Source organism: Hypanus sabinus, chromosome 17, assembly GCF_030144855.1.
Source record: "Hypanus sabinus isolate sHypSab1 chromosome 17, sHypSab1.hap1, whole genome shotgun sequence".
NCBI classification, from domain to species: domain Eukaryota; kingdom Metazoa; phylum Chordata; class Chondrichthyes; order Myliobatiformes; family Dasyatidae; genus Hypanus; species Hypanus sabinus.
Genome location: NC_082722.1, coordinates 11,500,585 through 11,515,973, shown reverse-complemented (window position 1 = coordinate 11,515,973; position 15,389 = coordinate 11,500,585). Strand labels below are relative to the sequence as shown.

Genomic DNA, 15,389 nt, shown 5'->3' with positions numbered 1-15,389 from the left:
TTGTCTTTTTATACCTTCTTAACTACGTATTTCCATGAAACTTTGGCTAATTGTGGCAGCCACTTAACTGAGCCAAAATGAACTGGACCCAATGTAATTAGAAAGCCAGATTTGGAGAAATCATTTACCTCTGAGGTTTGAAAGGCTGGAAAGGACAGCACAGGTGGGCAGAGAGAGATAAGACCAGAGAAGAACTTGAAGACAATGAATAGAATTTTAAAATTAAGGCATTGTTTATAAGGTGAATTCTATGGCGAAGGGTGAGTAGGAATTAGAGCAGGATGCAAGGATCAGAGATGATATCCAGTTTAATGAACAGAGGAGGATAACTAGTAGTTCTTTGGGACAATGATGGTTTTAATTAATGAGGATGCAAGTAAGGGTTCAGGTTGTGGCTAAGACAAGGGCGGAGTTGGACAATGCTTGCAGCAGTGTATCGGGGTTTTCAAAAACATGAAGTTCCATTTGGTTCAAGTGCAGGGATTTGCCACTGAGTGGATGTGGAGAGATCAAAAGAGATGGTAATGAGGTAGAATTGACTGTCATCAGCATACAATGGAAATTAACTATAGTGTTCAGGTGATGTCATCCAGTAGCCACACATAATGAATGTGAGAATGCCAAAGATAAATTGTTGAAGAACACCAGGCGCGAGCTTTAGAAAAATGAGCAAAAAAGTCCTCCTGCAATCAATCACCAAAAGAGCTGAATGAAGAAAATATATTTTTCAAAGCTTGGTGAATGTAGTGTGACCGCTTACCACAGAAACTTTAACTGAGCTTTTCAGACATTATTTGCCACATGAGCTGAAGTTTCATGATCTGTCAGTTTGACTGAGTAATCAGTATGCAGAGCCTGCAGTGTTTGGGGAAGAATTCAGAATCTTGAGTGGAGCATATGTAGCTTCAATGCAGATTCCAGAAGAAAGGTCCAGGCTGTCCTCTGTACACACATGCATATTTGTTATCGATTTTTGGAGGGTTGTGCAGGAATGCTATGGAGTTTCTTGTAATACCTAGCCAATGTGAGTTAACATGTTTTATTTGCCATCTTGCCCGTGATGGTTTGAAATCAATGAAAATGAAATATCATTTCTGTCAGTTTCTTTTTGTGTATTAATTGGTTATGATTTCCTGTTTATACATGCATAATGACAATGATATTGGGCAACATCCCTGGTGTTCACATGTAAATTCAAATCATTGTTGAAAAAAACTCTTCTCAGGCTTCCAGCCAGGTAGAGGTATTGATTACAACAGATGACAAACTCTTCCATCTTCATCAGGGATGATGCAGAGTTTGTCATCAAAACATCGGTTATAATCGATGCCTGTACCCAGCTTGAAACCTGAGGATAGCTTATTCTCCATATATGCCAGGAAATCACTAGATCCTTTTACAAATCATTGTTTACATCTCTGGAAGAGAAAGAATGTAGCTTGTTACGAGTGGAGAGAAAAATCAAGGGAGGGAGAAAACAGTGTAGTCAAGTAAATAAGGTGCAAGATCTTAAGAAGGTAGAATGTGAGGTAGAACATTCTGTCTGATACACGAGGCAGCGAGGTACAGAGTCCGTGGACAGGAGCTAGTTTCTATGATGTGCTGAGTTGTGTCCACAATTCTCCACCCCATGGCAGATGGCAGACCCATCCCACCAGACTCCCTACCATTTGTGCAGTATGTATGGCTGTACATAATTGGGTGTTTGTACTCTGGGGTAGATCTGTATATGTGTGAGGTGATTATTTACACTATCTCTGTGTAAACTGATGGTAACGCATAAAAGTTCCCACACAATGTAGAGCCTAACCTCCCAAAAATATTGCTACATATGGCATGGTTTGGAAGTGTAGAAAGAGGGTAATTACATATTGAGAGAATTTCAGCCTCCCATGACCTTGGCCCAGCAGTTATGTGTTGGGATTGGATAGTAAATGAAATCATGTAACCACATTCAATCTTGCTGAAGCTTTGAGTATTTCAACATGATGTTCATTTATAGAGTCATGGTACTGAATGTTTCTCCTTGCATCTAATACACACCAGGGCACCTGGCTTGTGGGCCAGCACAAGTCATTTTACAAAGTGGCTGTTTATATAGCATAGCAAAATTGATCAGTTTTATTTGGGTTTTAACATGACATCAAAAAGGTGGCATCAATCATTAAGGACCCTCAACACCCAAAACATGCCCTCTTCTCATTAGTATTATCAGGGCACACCATCAGTTAATAAACCCATAAATGCTATCTCACTATTTTTACTCTCTTTTTACATTATTTATTTAATTAAAATATACATCTTATTGTAATTTATATACATTTTATGTACTACCACAAAATCACAAATTTCATTTTATTTGTCAGTGATAATAAAGCTGATACTGATTCTGATATTGAAGTTTAAAATGTTTTTGAAACAAACATTAGCCTTTTTAAAATTCATGATAGTTTTACCTGTGTATTATGTTTTTCTCTAACTATAAACGGCACTCCCTCTTTCCCTCTCGTTTTACATGGAAAACTATGTAACAGTACTGGTTTCTGAACATTGTTGTTGGTCACACACCTGCAAATACTGTTTTAGCATCAGGTTGCAGATCAGATGAGATTCAAAGTACAAAGTAATTTTATTATCGAAGTGTATATATGTCACCATATACAGACTTGAGATTTGTTTTCTTGCAGGCATTTACAGGAGAGTTTTTGAGTACAATAGAATTCATGAAAAGCTACAAATAACGAAGACTGACAAATAATGTATAAAATCAATAATAGAAACATAGGAAACCTACAGCACAATAGAAACATAGAGGCCCTTAGGCCCCAAAGCTGTGCCAAACATGTCCTTACCTTAGAAATCACCTAAGGTTACCCATAACCCTCTTGAAAGACCTTATCATATCCACCTCCACCACCGTTGCTGGCAGCCCATTCCATGCACTCACCGCAGTCTGTGAGGGGAAAAAAACTTGACCCCTGACCTTTCCTCTGTACCTACTTCCAAGCACCTTAAAACTGTGCCTTCTCGTGCTAGCCATTTCAGCCCTGGGAAAAAGCCTCTGATTATCCAAAGAACAATACAGCACAGTACAGGCCATTCAGCCCACAATGTTGTGCTGACCCTTAACCCCTGCCTCACATGTAACCCTCCACCTTAAATTCCTCCATATACCTGTCTAGCAGTCTCTTAAATTTCACGAGTGTATTTGTCTCCACCACTGACTCAGTGGTGACTCACTCTCTGAGTAAAAACCCTTCCTCTAATATCCCCCTTGAATTTTCCTCCCCTTACCTTAAAGCCATGTCCTCTCATATTGAGCAGTGGTACCCTGGGGAAGAGGCACTGGCTGTTCACTCTATATATTCCTCTTAATATCTTGTATACCTCTATCATGTCTCCTCTCATCCTCTTTCTCTCCAGAGAGTAAAGCCCTAGCTCCCTTTGATGATCAACATGATCCACATGATCAATGCCTCTCATCGTCTTATACACCTCTATTAGGTCACCTCTTATCCTCCGTCGCTCCAAGGAAAAACGACTGGGTTCACTCAACCTATTGTGTACAGTTTTGGTCACCGAATTACAGGAAAGATATTAATAAGGTTGAAGGAGTGCAGAGAAGGTTTACAAGGATGTTGCTGGGACAAAGGATGTTACAGAAAAAGGTTGAATAAGTGAGGACTTTTTTCCTTGGAGCATAGAAAAATGAGGGGAGACTTGATAAAGGTATATAAAATTATGATGGGTATAGATAGAGTGAATGCAAGCAGGCTTTTTCCACTGAGGCTAGGGGAGAAAAAAACCAGAGGACATGGGTTAAAGGTGAAGGGGGAAAAGTTTAAAGGGAACATTGGGGGGGGGGGACTTCTTCACACAGAGAGTGGTGGAAGTGTGGAGTGAGCTGCCAGATGAAGTTGTAAGTGTGTGCTCACTTTTAACATTTAAGAAAAACTTGGGCAGGCATATGGATGAGAGATGTATGGAGGGATATGGTCCAGGCGCAGATCAGTGGGACTAAGCAGAAAAATGGTTCGGCACAGCCAAGAAGGGCCAAAAGGCCTGTTTCTGTGCTGTAATGTTCTATGGTTCTATTCTCATAAGGCATGCTCCCCAATCCAGGCAACATCCTTGTAAGTCTCCTCTGCACCCTTTCTATGGCTTCTGTATCCTTCCTGTAGTGAGGCAACCAGAACTGAGCACAGTACTCCAAGTGAGGTCTGGTCAGGGTCCTAAATAGCTGCAACATTGCCTCTCAGCTCCTAAACTCAATCCTAAGATTGATGAAGGCCAATGCATCGTATGCTTTCTTAACCACCGAGTCAACCTGTGCAGCAGCTTTGAGTGACCTATGGACTCGGATGCCAAGATGCCTCTGATCCTACACACTGCCAGGAGTCTTAACATTAATACTATATTCTGCCATCATATTTGACCTACCAAAATGAATCACCTCACATTTATCTGGGCTGAACTCCATCTGCCACTTCTCAGCCCAGTTTTGCATCCTATCAGTGTCCCGCTGTAACCTGATATCTTTCCATACTATCCACAACACCTCCAACCCTGGTTTAATCTGCAAAATTACTAACCCATCCCTCCACTTCCTCATCCAGGTCATTTATAAAAATCACAAAGCGTAGGAGTCTCAGAACAGGTCCCTGAGGCACAACACTGGTGACCGACCTCCATGCAGAATATGACCCATCTACAACCACTCTTTGCCTTCTGTGGGCAAGCCAGTTCTGGATTCACAAAGCAATGTCCCCTTGGATCCCATGCCTCCTTACTTTCTCAAAAAGCCTTGCATGGAGTACTTTGTCAAATGCCTTGCAGAAATCCATACACACTACATTTACTGCTGTACCTTCATCAATGTGTTAGTCACATCCTCAAATAATTCAATCAGGCTTGTAAGGCATGACCTGCCTTTGAGAAAGTCATGCTGACTATTCCTAATCATATTATGCCTCTCTAAATGTTCATAAATCCTGCCTGTCAGGATCTTGTCCATCAACTTACAAACCACTAAAGTTGTAATACTGAGTTGTAGAGTGCTTGCAATTGAGTCTGTACATGATGGAGTCAATTGATCATTGAGCTCCTGTACCTCCTGTGAGAAGAGAGCATATCCAGGATGATGTGGAAACTTGATGATGGATGCTGATTTCTTGTTGCAATGCTCCTTGTGAATGTTAATGATAGGGAAGGGTTTTCCTGTGATAAACTGGGCTAAATCCACCACATTTTATAAACTTTTCTATTTCTAGGCTTTGGTGTTTCCATACCAGGCTATGATGCAACCAGTCAGGATACTCTCCAATGTGCATCCATAGAAGTTTGTCAAAGTTTTAGATGATGTGCTGAATCTGTGCAAACTTATTAGAAATTAGAGGTGTTGTCTGCTTCCTTTGAGATGGCATTTATGTGCTGGTTCCAGCACAGATCTTCTAATATTTTAATACCAAGGAATTCAGAGTTTCTGACCCAATCCATCTCCAATCAATCCCCTAATAAACACTGGCTTAATGACCTCTAGCTTTTTCCTCCTGTAGTCGATAATCAGCTCAGTGATTTTACTGATGATGAGTGAGATGTTGTTATGGCACCATTCTACCAGATTTTCAATCTTCCTGTATGCTAATTTGTCACCAACTTTGATTTGGCCAACAACAGTGGTGTCATCAGCAGACTAAAATAATGTACTTAGTCACCAAATCACAAGTATAAAGCAAGTAGAACAGGGGGTTAAGCATGCTGCCTTGTGGTGCACCTATGCTGACTGTGGAGGAAGTGTTGTTGCTAATTCATTCTGAACTGTGGTCTGCAAGCTAGGAAATCAAGGACCCAGATGCACCAAGAGACATAGAGGCCTAGATCTAGGAGCACAGTGATTAGTTTCAAGGGGATGATAGTGATGGATGTCAAGCTACAGTCAATGAAGAGCATCCTGATGTATGTACCTTTACTTTCCATAAGTTCCAGACCTGAGTGTAGAGAAAGCAAAATGGCATTTGCTGTGGATCTGTTGTGATGGTAGGCAAATTGGAATGGATCCAAGTCACTCCTCAACCAGGAGTTGTTATGTTTCATGACCAACCTCTCAAAGCTCTTCTTCACAGTGGATGTAAGGGCTACTGGGCAATAGTCATGAATAAACAGAAAAGTCTTTACTGTTATAGAATATTCAGTAATTTCCCTGGTTCCTCAGTAGACAAATGCAGTGTCTATGCTAGCTACAAGTTCAAACACAACGTCTGAGCCAGCTATGATCTGATGGCAGAGAGCAATTGCCATATTAGATTCATGGGACTCCCTCAAAGGAAGGATACTGGCATTCTCCCCTCTGCACTCTCAGTACTGATGCGGTGACTTGACCCAAAATATTAGTGATCCCTTTGCCTCCGCAGATGCTGTACGATAGGTTGACTTCCTCTAGCAGTGTATTTTCTACTCCATGTTATTATATCTTCAACACAAGAGATTCTACAGATACTGAAAACCCGGAGCAACACACAGAAAATCTTGGAGGAACTCAGTATGTCAGGCAGCATCAATGGAGAGGAATAAGTAGTCGACATGTTGACTGAGACCCTTCATCAGGACTGGAAAGGAAGAGGAAAGGACCCAGAATGAAAAGATGGGGGGGGTGAGGGGAAGGAGTACAAGCCAACAAGTGATAGGTAGAAGACAGGAGAGGGGGAAGACAGGTAGGAAGGAAAGGAGATACAGGAGCCAGAGGCACACGCTCAACATTTCTGGAATAGCTTATCCACTATCAGATTTCTGAATTTGGCAATGAACCCATGAACACCACCTCACTATTATACTCTTCATTCAATACATACTGAAACTTTTATATTGTAATTTACAGTTTATTTTATGCATTTATTGGGATACTGCCACAAAACAACAAATTTCATGACAGTGATAATAAACCTAATTCTGTTCTGAATCTGATACTGATTCTGAGGGAGATGAAATGAGAAGCTGGAGGTGTAAGTGAAAGAGGTAAAGGCTGATGAAGGAGAGGAGATTTGGACCATGGTATGTGCAGTCTCTTGTATCTCTTATTGTCATTAGCTCAGGATGTTAAAAAAAATCAATGCAAATGAAGTATATTTAAAGTGTAGTTGCTGTTGTTATTGGATGTACAGCAACAAATTACCAGCAGCAACAATCTAAGAAGAGCAAAGAGCAGATGACTAGATGTCTGATTCTTGTGCTGTTAGGAGTGTGTTGAGTGGAACATTAGTGAGCTCTAACCCATTCTTCAACATGTCAAGACATTCAGGTAGAGGATAGAAATGTCCTTGTTTTATCGTCTCATTGACAGTGCAGCACTTCTTCAGTACTGCAGGAGAAAAGGGGATGTGCTTAGGCCTCTGGACTGGGCCTTGAGTTCATAATCTTTGGTGAGGATCTAGCCAAACAAGAGAGAAGAAAATAGGACAGGATTCTTGTTATTCAGGAAACTCAAATAGAAAGTTTTCTGGAATGGTTGTCGGGCGTGGGTTCTCCAATTCTGAACTAAATCATTTAGCTTGTGCATCCACTTTCCAGATGCTTTCTGAGATTGTTAGACTGGAGACCTGGATTATGTGATTTTATACACCATGAGTCTACAAACACCAGATGTCACTAGATCCTGAAGCTTTCCAGAGGATGGGTCTGGCAATTTTGCCATGGAAAATTCTTTTTAAGAGATGTACTCTCTCTACCCTTTTAAATAACTCAATTGGATCCTCTTGCAAACTCCAGATTCTCCAGTTCCTCTACATAAATTAAAGTCCCTGAAATCATTTTGGTAAAACTTTTTTGCATCATCTCTGAAGTCATTATAGCCCACAGTGGATACACAAATGTCCAAATCAGTGTATTATAAATATTCATCAAGACTTCCTTGCTTTTCTATTTTATAAATAAAATCTAGGATCCTGTGCATATTTTGAACCACTCTCAGTGAATGTTGGACGCTTCCCCCAGATTTGTCTGTTCTTGTACTTATTTTAGAATCTTGTGTCACCTCTACTCATTCCTTACACCACAATATAACATTTCACATGTCTCAGCATTAAATCTCATTTGCCTCCTATTCTACTAGTCTGACTCCCTGAAGCTTGTTACTAGCATTTCATTATATTAAAAAAATGCACTAGTCCTAATGGTGCACCCTAGGGAAATACAATATGTATTTTCAAAGCTTGCCAATTATGGCCAAAAGTGCACTAGTTTCAAAAAGTTAATTTTTTTTATTTCAAATAATACTTTATTTATCAAAAACACATACAGAGAATACAATTAATAAGACTTCATTCTTAACACTCATTGTGCCATCAGTTGGACTCCTGTTATCTTTGAAAATTTCCCCATGAAGTCTTTGAAAGACTGTTACACAGTACCCAGTCCCTCAGGACTTCAGACCCTAGAGCATCTCAGTGGTTCCACCAACTTTTAATGCATCCCTCTGTATGTACTCGTGCACCTTAGAATGAATTTTAATTGTTGTCTCTTTGTTCGATTTTTGTAGTTGCACTTCAGAGTCAGATCATCAGCAGTGCCGAGAATCAGTCTCTACCACTGCTAAATCACCACAGGTTCCAACCTGTGGTATCCCAGAGGGAGCCTTCATGCTACAGGTATGTACAACGCTTGAGTGCAATTGGGCTCAAACAGTTTTGAATTTACTGTATTGTAGCTCTTTGCTGACAATAATTCACTCATTTCGTTAGATGTTCTCATGCACCTGTCTCCCCAAGGCAATGACCCTTTTGAAGAGGTAGCTTCATACAAAACGTTTTCACCTTCAATTCATCTGTTTGACTTTGTACAAGCTCAGAATTGGGCTTTTCAAACTTGAGGGCCTGAACCCATCTAATCCTCACCCATCCGTTACAGCTTTGGTTTGAAACCAACTTGAATCTAGCCAAGTTTTAACTCCTTATACATATAGTGTAATTGATTTACTTGTTAATTTATTATTATGATGTTATTTTGATTTTTTTTCTTCTATATTATGTATTTCATTGAACTGCTGCTGCTAAGTTAGAACCATAGAACACCACAGCACAGTACAGGCCCTTCAGCCCTCCTTAACAAATTTCACGACACATGCCGGTGATAATAAATCCAACAGGTTTCCGGACAGGTTCTTCCATCAGGCCATCAGACTGATGAATTCATGCTGATAAAATTATATTTCCATGCTATATTGTTATAAATACTATTTATTACAAATTACTTTAAATTGCACATACAGATAGAGATGTAGCATAAAGATTTTTACTCCTCATGTATGTGAAGAATATAAAAAATAAAGTTAATTCAATTGAATCTCTGCCTACTGAAGGTCACTGCTGCCAGATTGACTAAAATGCACCTCTGATAAGAATATTGAAACTGGAAGCCTTTCAAATCAAGTCAAAGTAGATTTATTGTCAAAGAATGTATATGTTATCTACTTTGAGGTTCATTTTCTTGCAGAGAAATAAATAAGTTTGATCGAATTTATGAAGAACTACATAAACAAAGACTAACAAGCAACCAATATGCAAAAGCAGACAAATTGTGCAAATAAAAAATAAATAATACTGAGAACATGAGCTGTAGAATCTTTGAAAGTGAGTGTGTAGGTTGTGGAATCAGTTCAGAGTTGGGCTGAGTGAAGTTATCCTCAGTGGTTCAGGAGCCTGATCATTGGAGGATAGTAACTTTTACTGAGCCTGGTAGTGTGGGATCTAATTCTCCTGTATCTCCTGCCTGACGGTAGAAGATGGCTTTGTTTGTAGGGATCCTTAATGATGGATACTGCTTTCTTGTGGCAGCTTTTCCTGTGATGGACTGAGCTGTACCCACCACTTTCTGTGGACTTTTCCATTGCTGGGAATTAGTGTTTCCATACCAGGCCATGATACAGCCAGATAGGATGCACTCCACTGTGCACCTGTAGAAGTTTATCAAAGTTTTAGGTACATGCAGAATCTGCATAAACTTCAAAATTGAGGTGCTGTCTTTGTAATGTCACTTCTTTGTGAGCTCCTAGGACAGATCCTCTGATCTGATAACACCAAGGTATTTAAAGTTACTGACTCCCTCCATCTCTGATCCCTTAATGAAGACTGGATAGTAGACCTTTGGTTTCTTCCTTTTCTAGCCAATAATCAGTTTTGCTGACATTGAATAGAGGTTGTGACTTCATTCATCAGAATTTCAATTCCCCTACAGATAGACAAATAGATACTTCATTGATCCCAAAGGAAATTACAGTGTCACAGTGTCAAGTGTATAGATATACAAATAAACAAGTATTAGAAGGGGTAAGAAAGAATAAAAAAATAAATTACCTCAGTCTAACAGGAGGGGTTCATCCCTTCCCCGGCTATAGGTTGACTAATTATAGAGCCTAATGGCCAAGGGTAAGAATGACCTCATATAGTGCTCTTTGGAGCAGCGCAGTTGTCCTACTCTATTATGAAAAGTGCTCCTCTGTTCAGCCAAGGTGGCACACAGAGGGTGAGAAACATTGTCCAGGATTGCCAGGATTTTCCATAAGGTCCTTTGTTCTACCACAGCCTCTAGTGTGCCTAGTTTGACTCTCACAACAGAGCCAACCTTTCTAATCAGTTTATTGGGCCTGTTGGCATCACCGGTGTTGATGACATTGCCCCAGCACATCACCACATAGAAGTTTGTACTGGTGACTGGTAGAAGATGTGAAGCAGAGGGCTTCATGTTCCAAAGGACCTCAGACTCCTCAGGAATTAGAGGTGATTCTGACCCTTCTTGTACACAGACTCAAGTCTGTCATCCAGGTGCACACTCAGGCACTTGTAGCTCCTCACCATATCCATGTTCTCAATATCAATAGTAATAGGAAGCAATGCAGGCTTAGTCTTCCTAAAGTGCATCACCATCTTGTCATGGTCCCGGTTGGCCGTTCCCCTTGAACACTTCTTTCTCCCTGATCATGCCCCAATTTCAGTCAATTGCTGCTAGTTACCCAATAATTGTATACCTGGCTTTCATCAGAGACTGGGAAATAAATACGAGGTAGACTCTATCACAGGTTGCCAATTTGTTGGTCAATTCCCGTGTGATACTTTGTTCCCTGTTCTGATTAGAACTGTTAGTTCTAAGTTCCGCTCTAGATTCTAGAGAGTCCCTGTGAATCCCGTCTCCTTGTCAAGATCCCTCTATGTTCAGGTCTACGCCAGCCTCACCAACTGAGTCGACGTGCCAGTGTCCTGCACTTGGGTTCTCCTCTGTCACCCCCGTGTAACAGAACGAACTGGCCAGAATGAACCTAGTGGATACGGACCCGGTGCAACAGGCCCTCGTTAGCCAGGGCTCCCTACTGGGCATACATGATCAACTACTCAGAGAAGTCATGAAAGATCTTTGTGCCCTATCTGAGGATGTAAAGAAGGTCAGTGAGCAGGTTAACCGGGTATCCGCTCCCCTTACTCTGTCCCTTCCAAGAACCCAGTCTGACCAAACTGCACAGCCTGGGATGGGTATGCCCATTGGCTCGGCAACACAATCACCTCGAGAGCCTTACGTACTCGAACCAGAACCCTATGCTGGGGACCTAGGGAAGTGCTGGGCTTTCTTACTGCAGTGCTCTCTGGTTTTTGAGCAACAGCCGCGTACGTACAGCTCGGACAGATCAAAAATTGCGTACATCATGGGGCTGTTACGAGGGGATGCTTTATCATGGGCCACCGCGATCTGGGACAACTGGCCAGAGATCTGTTCCTCATTCTCCACCTTCGTCTCCGAAATGAGGAAGGTTTTTGAACAGCCCATTCACGGGAAGGACGCTGCTAGGTGCCTTCTGACTCTCTGTCAGGGCTCACAAAGCATAGCGAAATACTTAATAGAGTTCCAAACATTAGTGGCCAACTCTGGGTGGAATGACGAAGCACTACAGGAAGTGTTTCAACGGGGTCTCTCTGATAAGATAAAAGATGAATTAGTGGCCAGGGATAACATGAACAGTCTGGACTCTTTGGTCTCTCCAGCCCCCAGGGTAGATAATCGACTTCGAGAACGTCTGAGAGAAAAGACCGGTCACCATGCTCCTGGGGTCATCCTACGGCCCACCTTTCCATCTTCAGCCAGCCTCTCTTCCCCATCCACTCCTAGTGTAGCCCCCACTCCAACTGTTCTGGTGAATCAGATGACACTCCCTTCAGTTCCCCAAGCCAGGATGCAGATCCAAGCTACTGTAACCTACAACTAACAGTCCCTGTCCTTGTTTACCTTGATAGACTCCAGTGCTGAGAGGAGTCTGTTGGATGAAGACATAGCTGCCCAGGCCGGAAATCCTTGGGAGCTGTTGTCTACCCCTCTGGAAGCCCGGGCACTGGACGGAAGACTTCTGGCTCAAGTCATTCACTGTACTCCACCACTGTCTTTGATCCTCTCTGGGAATCCTCTCTGGTGTGGCTTTCCGCCAAGTTAAATGCGAACCTAGGAAACTCACCCTCCACCCCCCCCCCCCCACACTGCTTCCTTGGACCACTCAACGTTGAAAGGATTATCAACCCCACAGCGGTTCCCCTCGCTGCTTAAGTCCATGCATATTCACCCAACCTTTCATGTGTCCCAGATAAAACCAGTCTCCGTCAGCCCTTTGTCCCTCACTGAGACTCCTCCCTCTGCCCAGCTCATCGACAACCACTGTCCGATGACTGCTAGATGTGTGCCGTCGGGGCAGGAGCCTCCAATACCTGGTGGACTGGCAGGGGTACAGTACTGAAGAACGTTCTAGGGTCCCCCACTCCTTTATCCTAGACCCTTCCCTCATCCAGGACTTCCATCGGGACCATCCAGACAGGCCTGGAGGAATGCCGGGAGGTTCCCATTGTGGGGGAAGTTACTGTCATGGTTCTGGTTGGCCATTCCCCTTTGACACTTCTTTCTCCCTGATCATGCCCCAATTTCAGTCTATTGCTGCTAGTTACCCAATAATCATACACCGGCTTTCATCAGAGATTGGGAAATAAATCCGAGGACGACTCTATCACAGGTTGCCAGTTTGTTAGTCAATTCTCATGTGAATCTTTGTTCCCTGTTCCAATTAGAACCATTAGTTCTAAGTTCCACTCTAGTTTCTAGCAAGTCCCTGTGAATCCCGTCTTCTCGTCAAGATCCTTCTGGTTTCCTGTTCTACGTTCAGGTCCATGCCAGCCTCCCCAATTGAGTTGATGTGCTAGTGTCCTGCCTTGGGTTCTCCTCCATCAGCCCCGTGTAACACATCTCCTTTGTCTTACTGATGTTGAGCTGCAGATGATTCAGCTTTCACCATTCAACAGTCCTCCACCAGTATTCATCCTCCCATCCTCCCTTTATACACCCAACTATTGCTGAGTCATCAGAGTATTTCTGCAGATGACGTGACACAGTGATGTATCTAAAGTCTGAGGTATACAGGCTAAACAGGAAGGGAGCCAATACAGTCACCTGTATGCTGATTGGTCACCATCTTTGATTCAGCCAACAACAGTGGTGTCGTCACCCCTTTCTATAACTTGTGCTCTCAATTTGCTAGAGTCTTTGGTAAAACACCTCAAAAAATGCACCGTCCATCATTAAGGACCCCCATCACCCAAGACATGCCCTTTCATTACTCCTGTCAGCAAGGAGGTACAGGAGCTTGAAAATACACAACGTTTTCAGAACAGCTTCTGTTCAAAACAAGGATGAAGCCTACTGCAGCCATTTATACATCTGCCTTTCGAGAACATGGGTCCAGTATCAGCAAGCACAGGTCTGTCATTCTATAATATTAATTAAAACTTGTCTGTATCCTTATAACGCAGATATGTACTGTTGGACACAGGTCTGCTACAGTATAACAATGAGCTAACAATGCTGGTGAGCAGAAATCTATCGTTGTATAACACTGGGGTAGCATGCTGTTGGAGGCAAGTTTCTCATTGCATAACACTGGAATACTGTACTGGTGGGAACAGGCCTATCATTGTATAACACTGGATAACTGTACTGGTGGGGACAAGCCTATCATTGCAAAACACTGGACAGCTGTTCTGGTGGGAGCAGGTCTATTGTTGTATAACACTGGACAACTGTTCTAGTGGGGACAGGTCTATGGTTGTATAACACTGGATAACTGTTCTGGCGGGGACCAGTCAATTGTGTAACACTGGATAAATGCTCTGGTGGGGACAGATCTATCATGTAACACTGGATAACTGTACTGGTGGGGACAGGCCTATCTCGTAACGAGGGGACGGGTTGGTCCTGAAATGGAGAGGGACTAATATCCTTGCGGGAAGGTTGGCTAGTGCTGTTCCGGGGGTTTACACTAGATTTGCAAGAGGAGGGGAACCAGGGTGTTAGAGCAGATAGTGAGGTGGAGGAGGATAAAGGTCATGCGAGAACTACAAATATAGTGCATGGAGTAAAGCCAAATCTAACATATAGAGAGGCTTTGAGGAAAGAGAAGCAGAATAAAGGGTGTAAAGGTAGAAGGGCTAAAGTGTGTGTACTTCAATAAAGCATCAGGAACAAAAGTGATGAACTGAGAGCTTGGATACGTACATGGAATTATGATGTAGTGGCCATTACAGAGACTTGTCTGCCAGCAGGGCAGGAATGGACTATCAATATTCCTGGATTTCTGTCACAGTATGTTGCCAGTCCGACTAGGGGGGAATGCCATACTAGATCTAGTATTGGGTAACAAACCGGGTCAGCTCACAGATCTATCAGTGGGTGAGCATCTGGGGGACAGTGATCACCACTCCCTGGCCTTTAACATTATCATGGAAAAGGATAGAATCAGAGAGGACAGCAATATTTTTAATTGACCAAGGTCAATTGATCAGATGATGCAAACAACAGACGATTTTGAAAATCCCGGGAGTTTACCAATAGTGAGAATGGTGGAAGTTGGAACACTTGGCGCAAATGGCGATGGACATGGACCCAAGTTTAGAACGAATTCAGCATTTCAGTCATTCCCTGCAGTCAACCCTTCTTCCCTACAAGCAAATTTATGCTGGAAAAACAAAATGCTACCAAGCAAACAACCCTCACCACTTTCATCAAACCGATGTCATCTCCTGCTGCTGGCAGTGCTGAGAGTTCTGTGAGTCTTCCTTCACCTCTTGCTGTGCTTGATATGATCCTGACGACCCACAACCATCTACCTCATCTATGTAAAGCTGCCCGACACCACAATAACCACTCATCTCCCGGAGCGAACACACCTGCCACTGTTGGTGAGTACTGTACACCCTAGTATGTTAACTTTCTATGATTTATTACTTTGAATATTACCTTAAATTGATGAAATATAATACAAATGTTGCATTGTGGTACTGCTTTTGTGTTATATTGGTATGAAAATGAATAAATTACAG

General features: G+C 42.3%; 1 protein-coding gene across 1 annotated transcript in view; it reads left to right on the top strand.

Annotated features, from left to right (window-relative positions):
* The window catches only part of LOC132407139 (aryl hydrocarbon receptor-like), a 36,438-nt gene extending 27,741 nt beyond the window's left edge, over window positions 1-8,697 (top strand). Inside the window, exon 2 of the mRNA XM_059993433.1 lies at window positions 8,531-8,697. Coding sequence (XP_059849416.1) covers window positions 8,531-8,682 — 152 coding nt within the window. The 3' untranslated portion in view covers window positions 8,683-8,697. The remainder of the gene's footprint in view (window positions 1-8,530) is intronic.
* The last annotated feature ends 6,692 nt before the right edge of the window (window positions 8,698-15,389 follow it).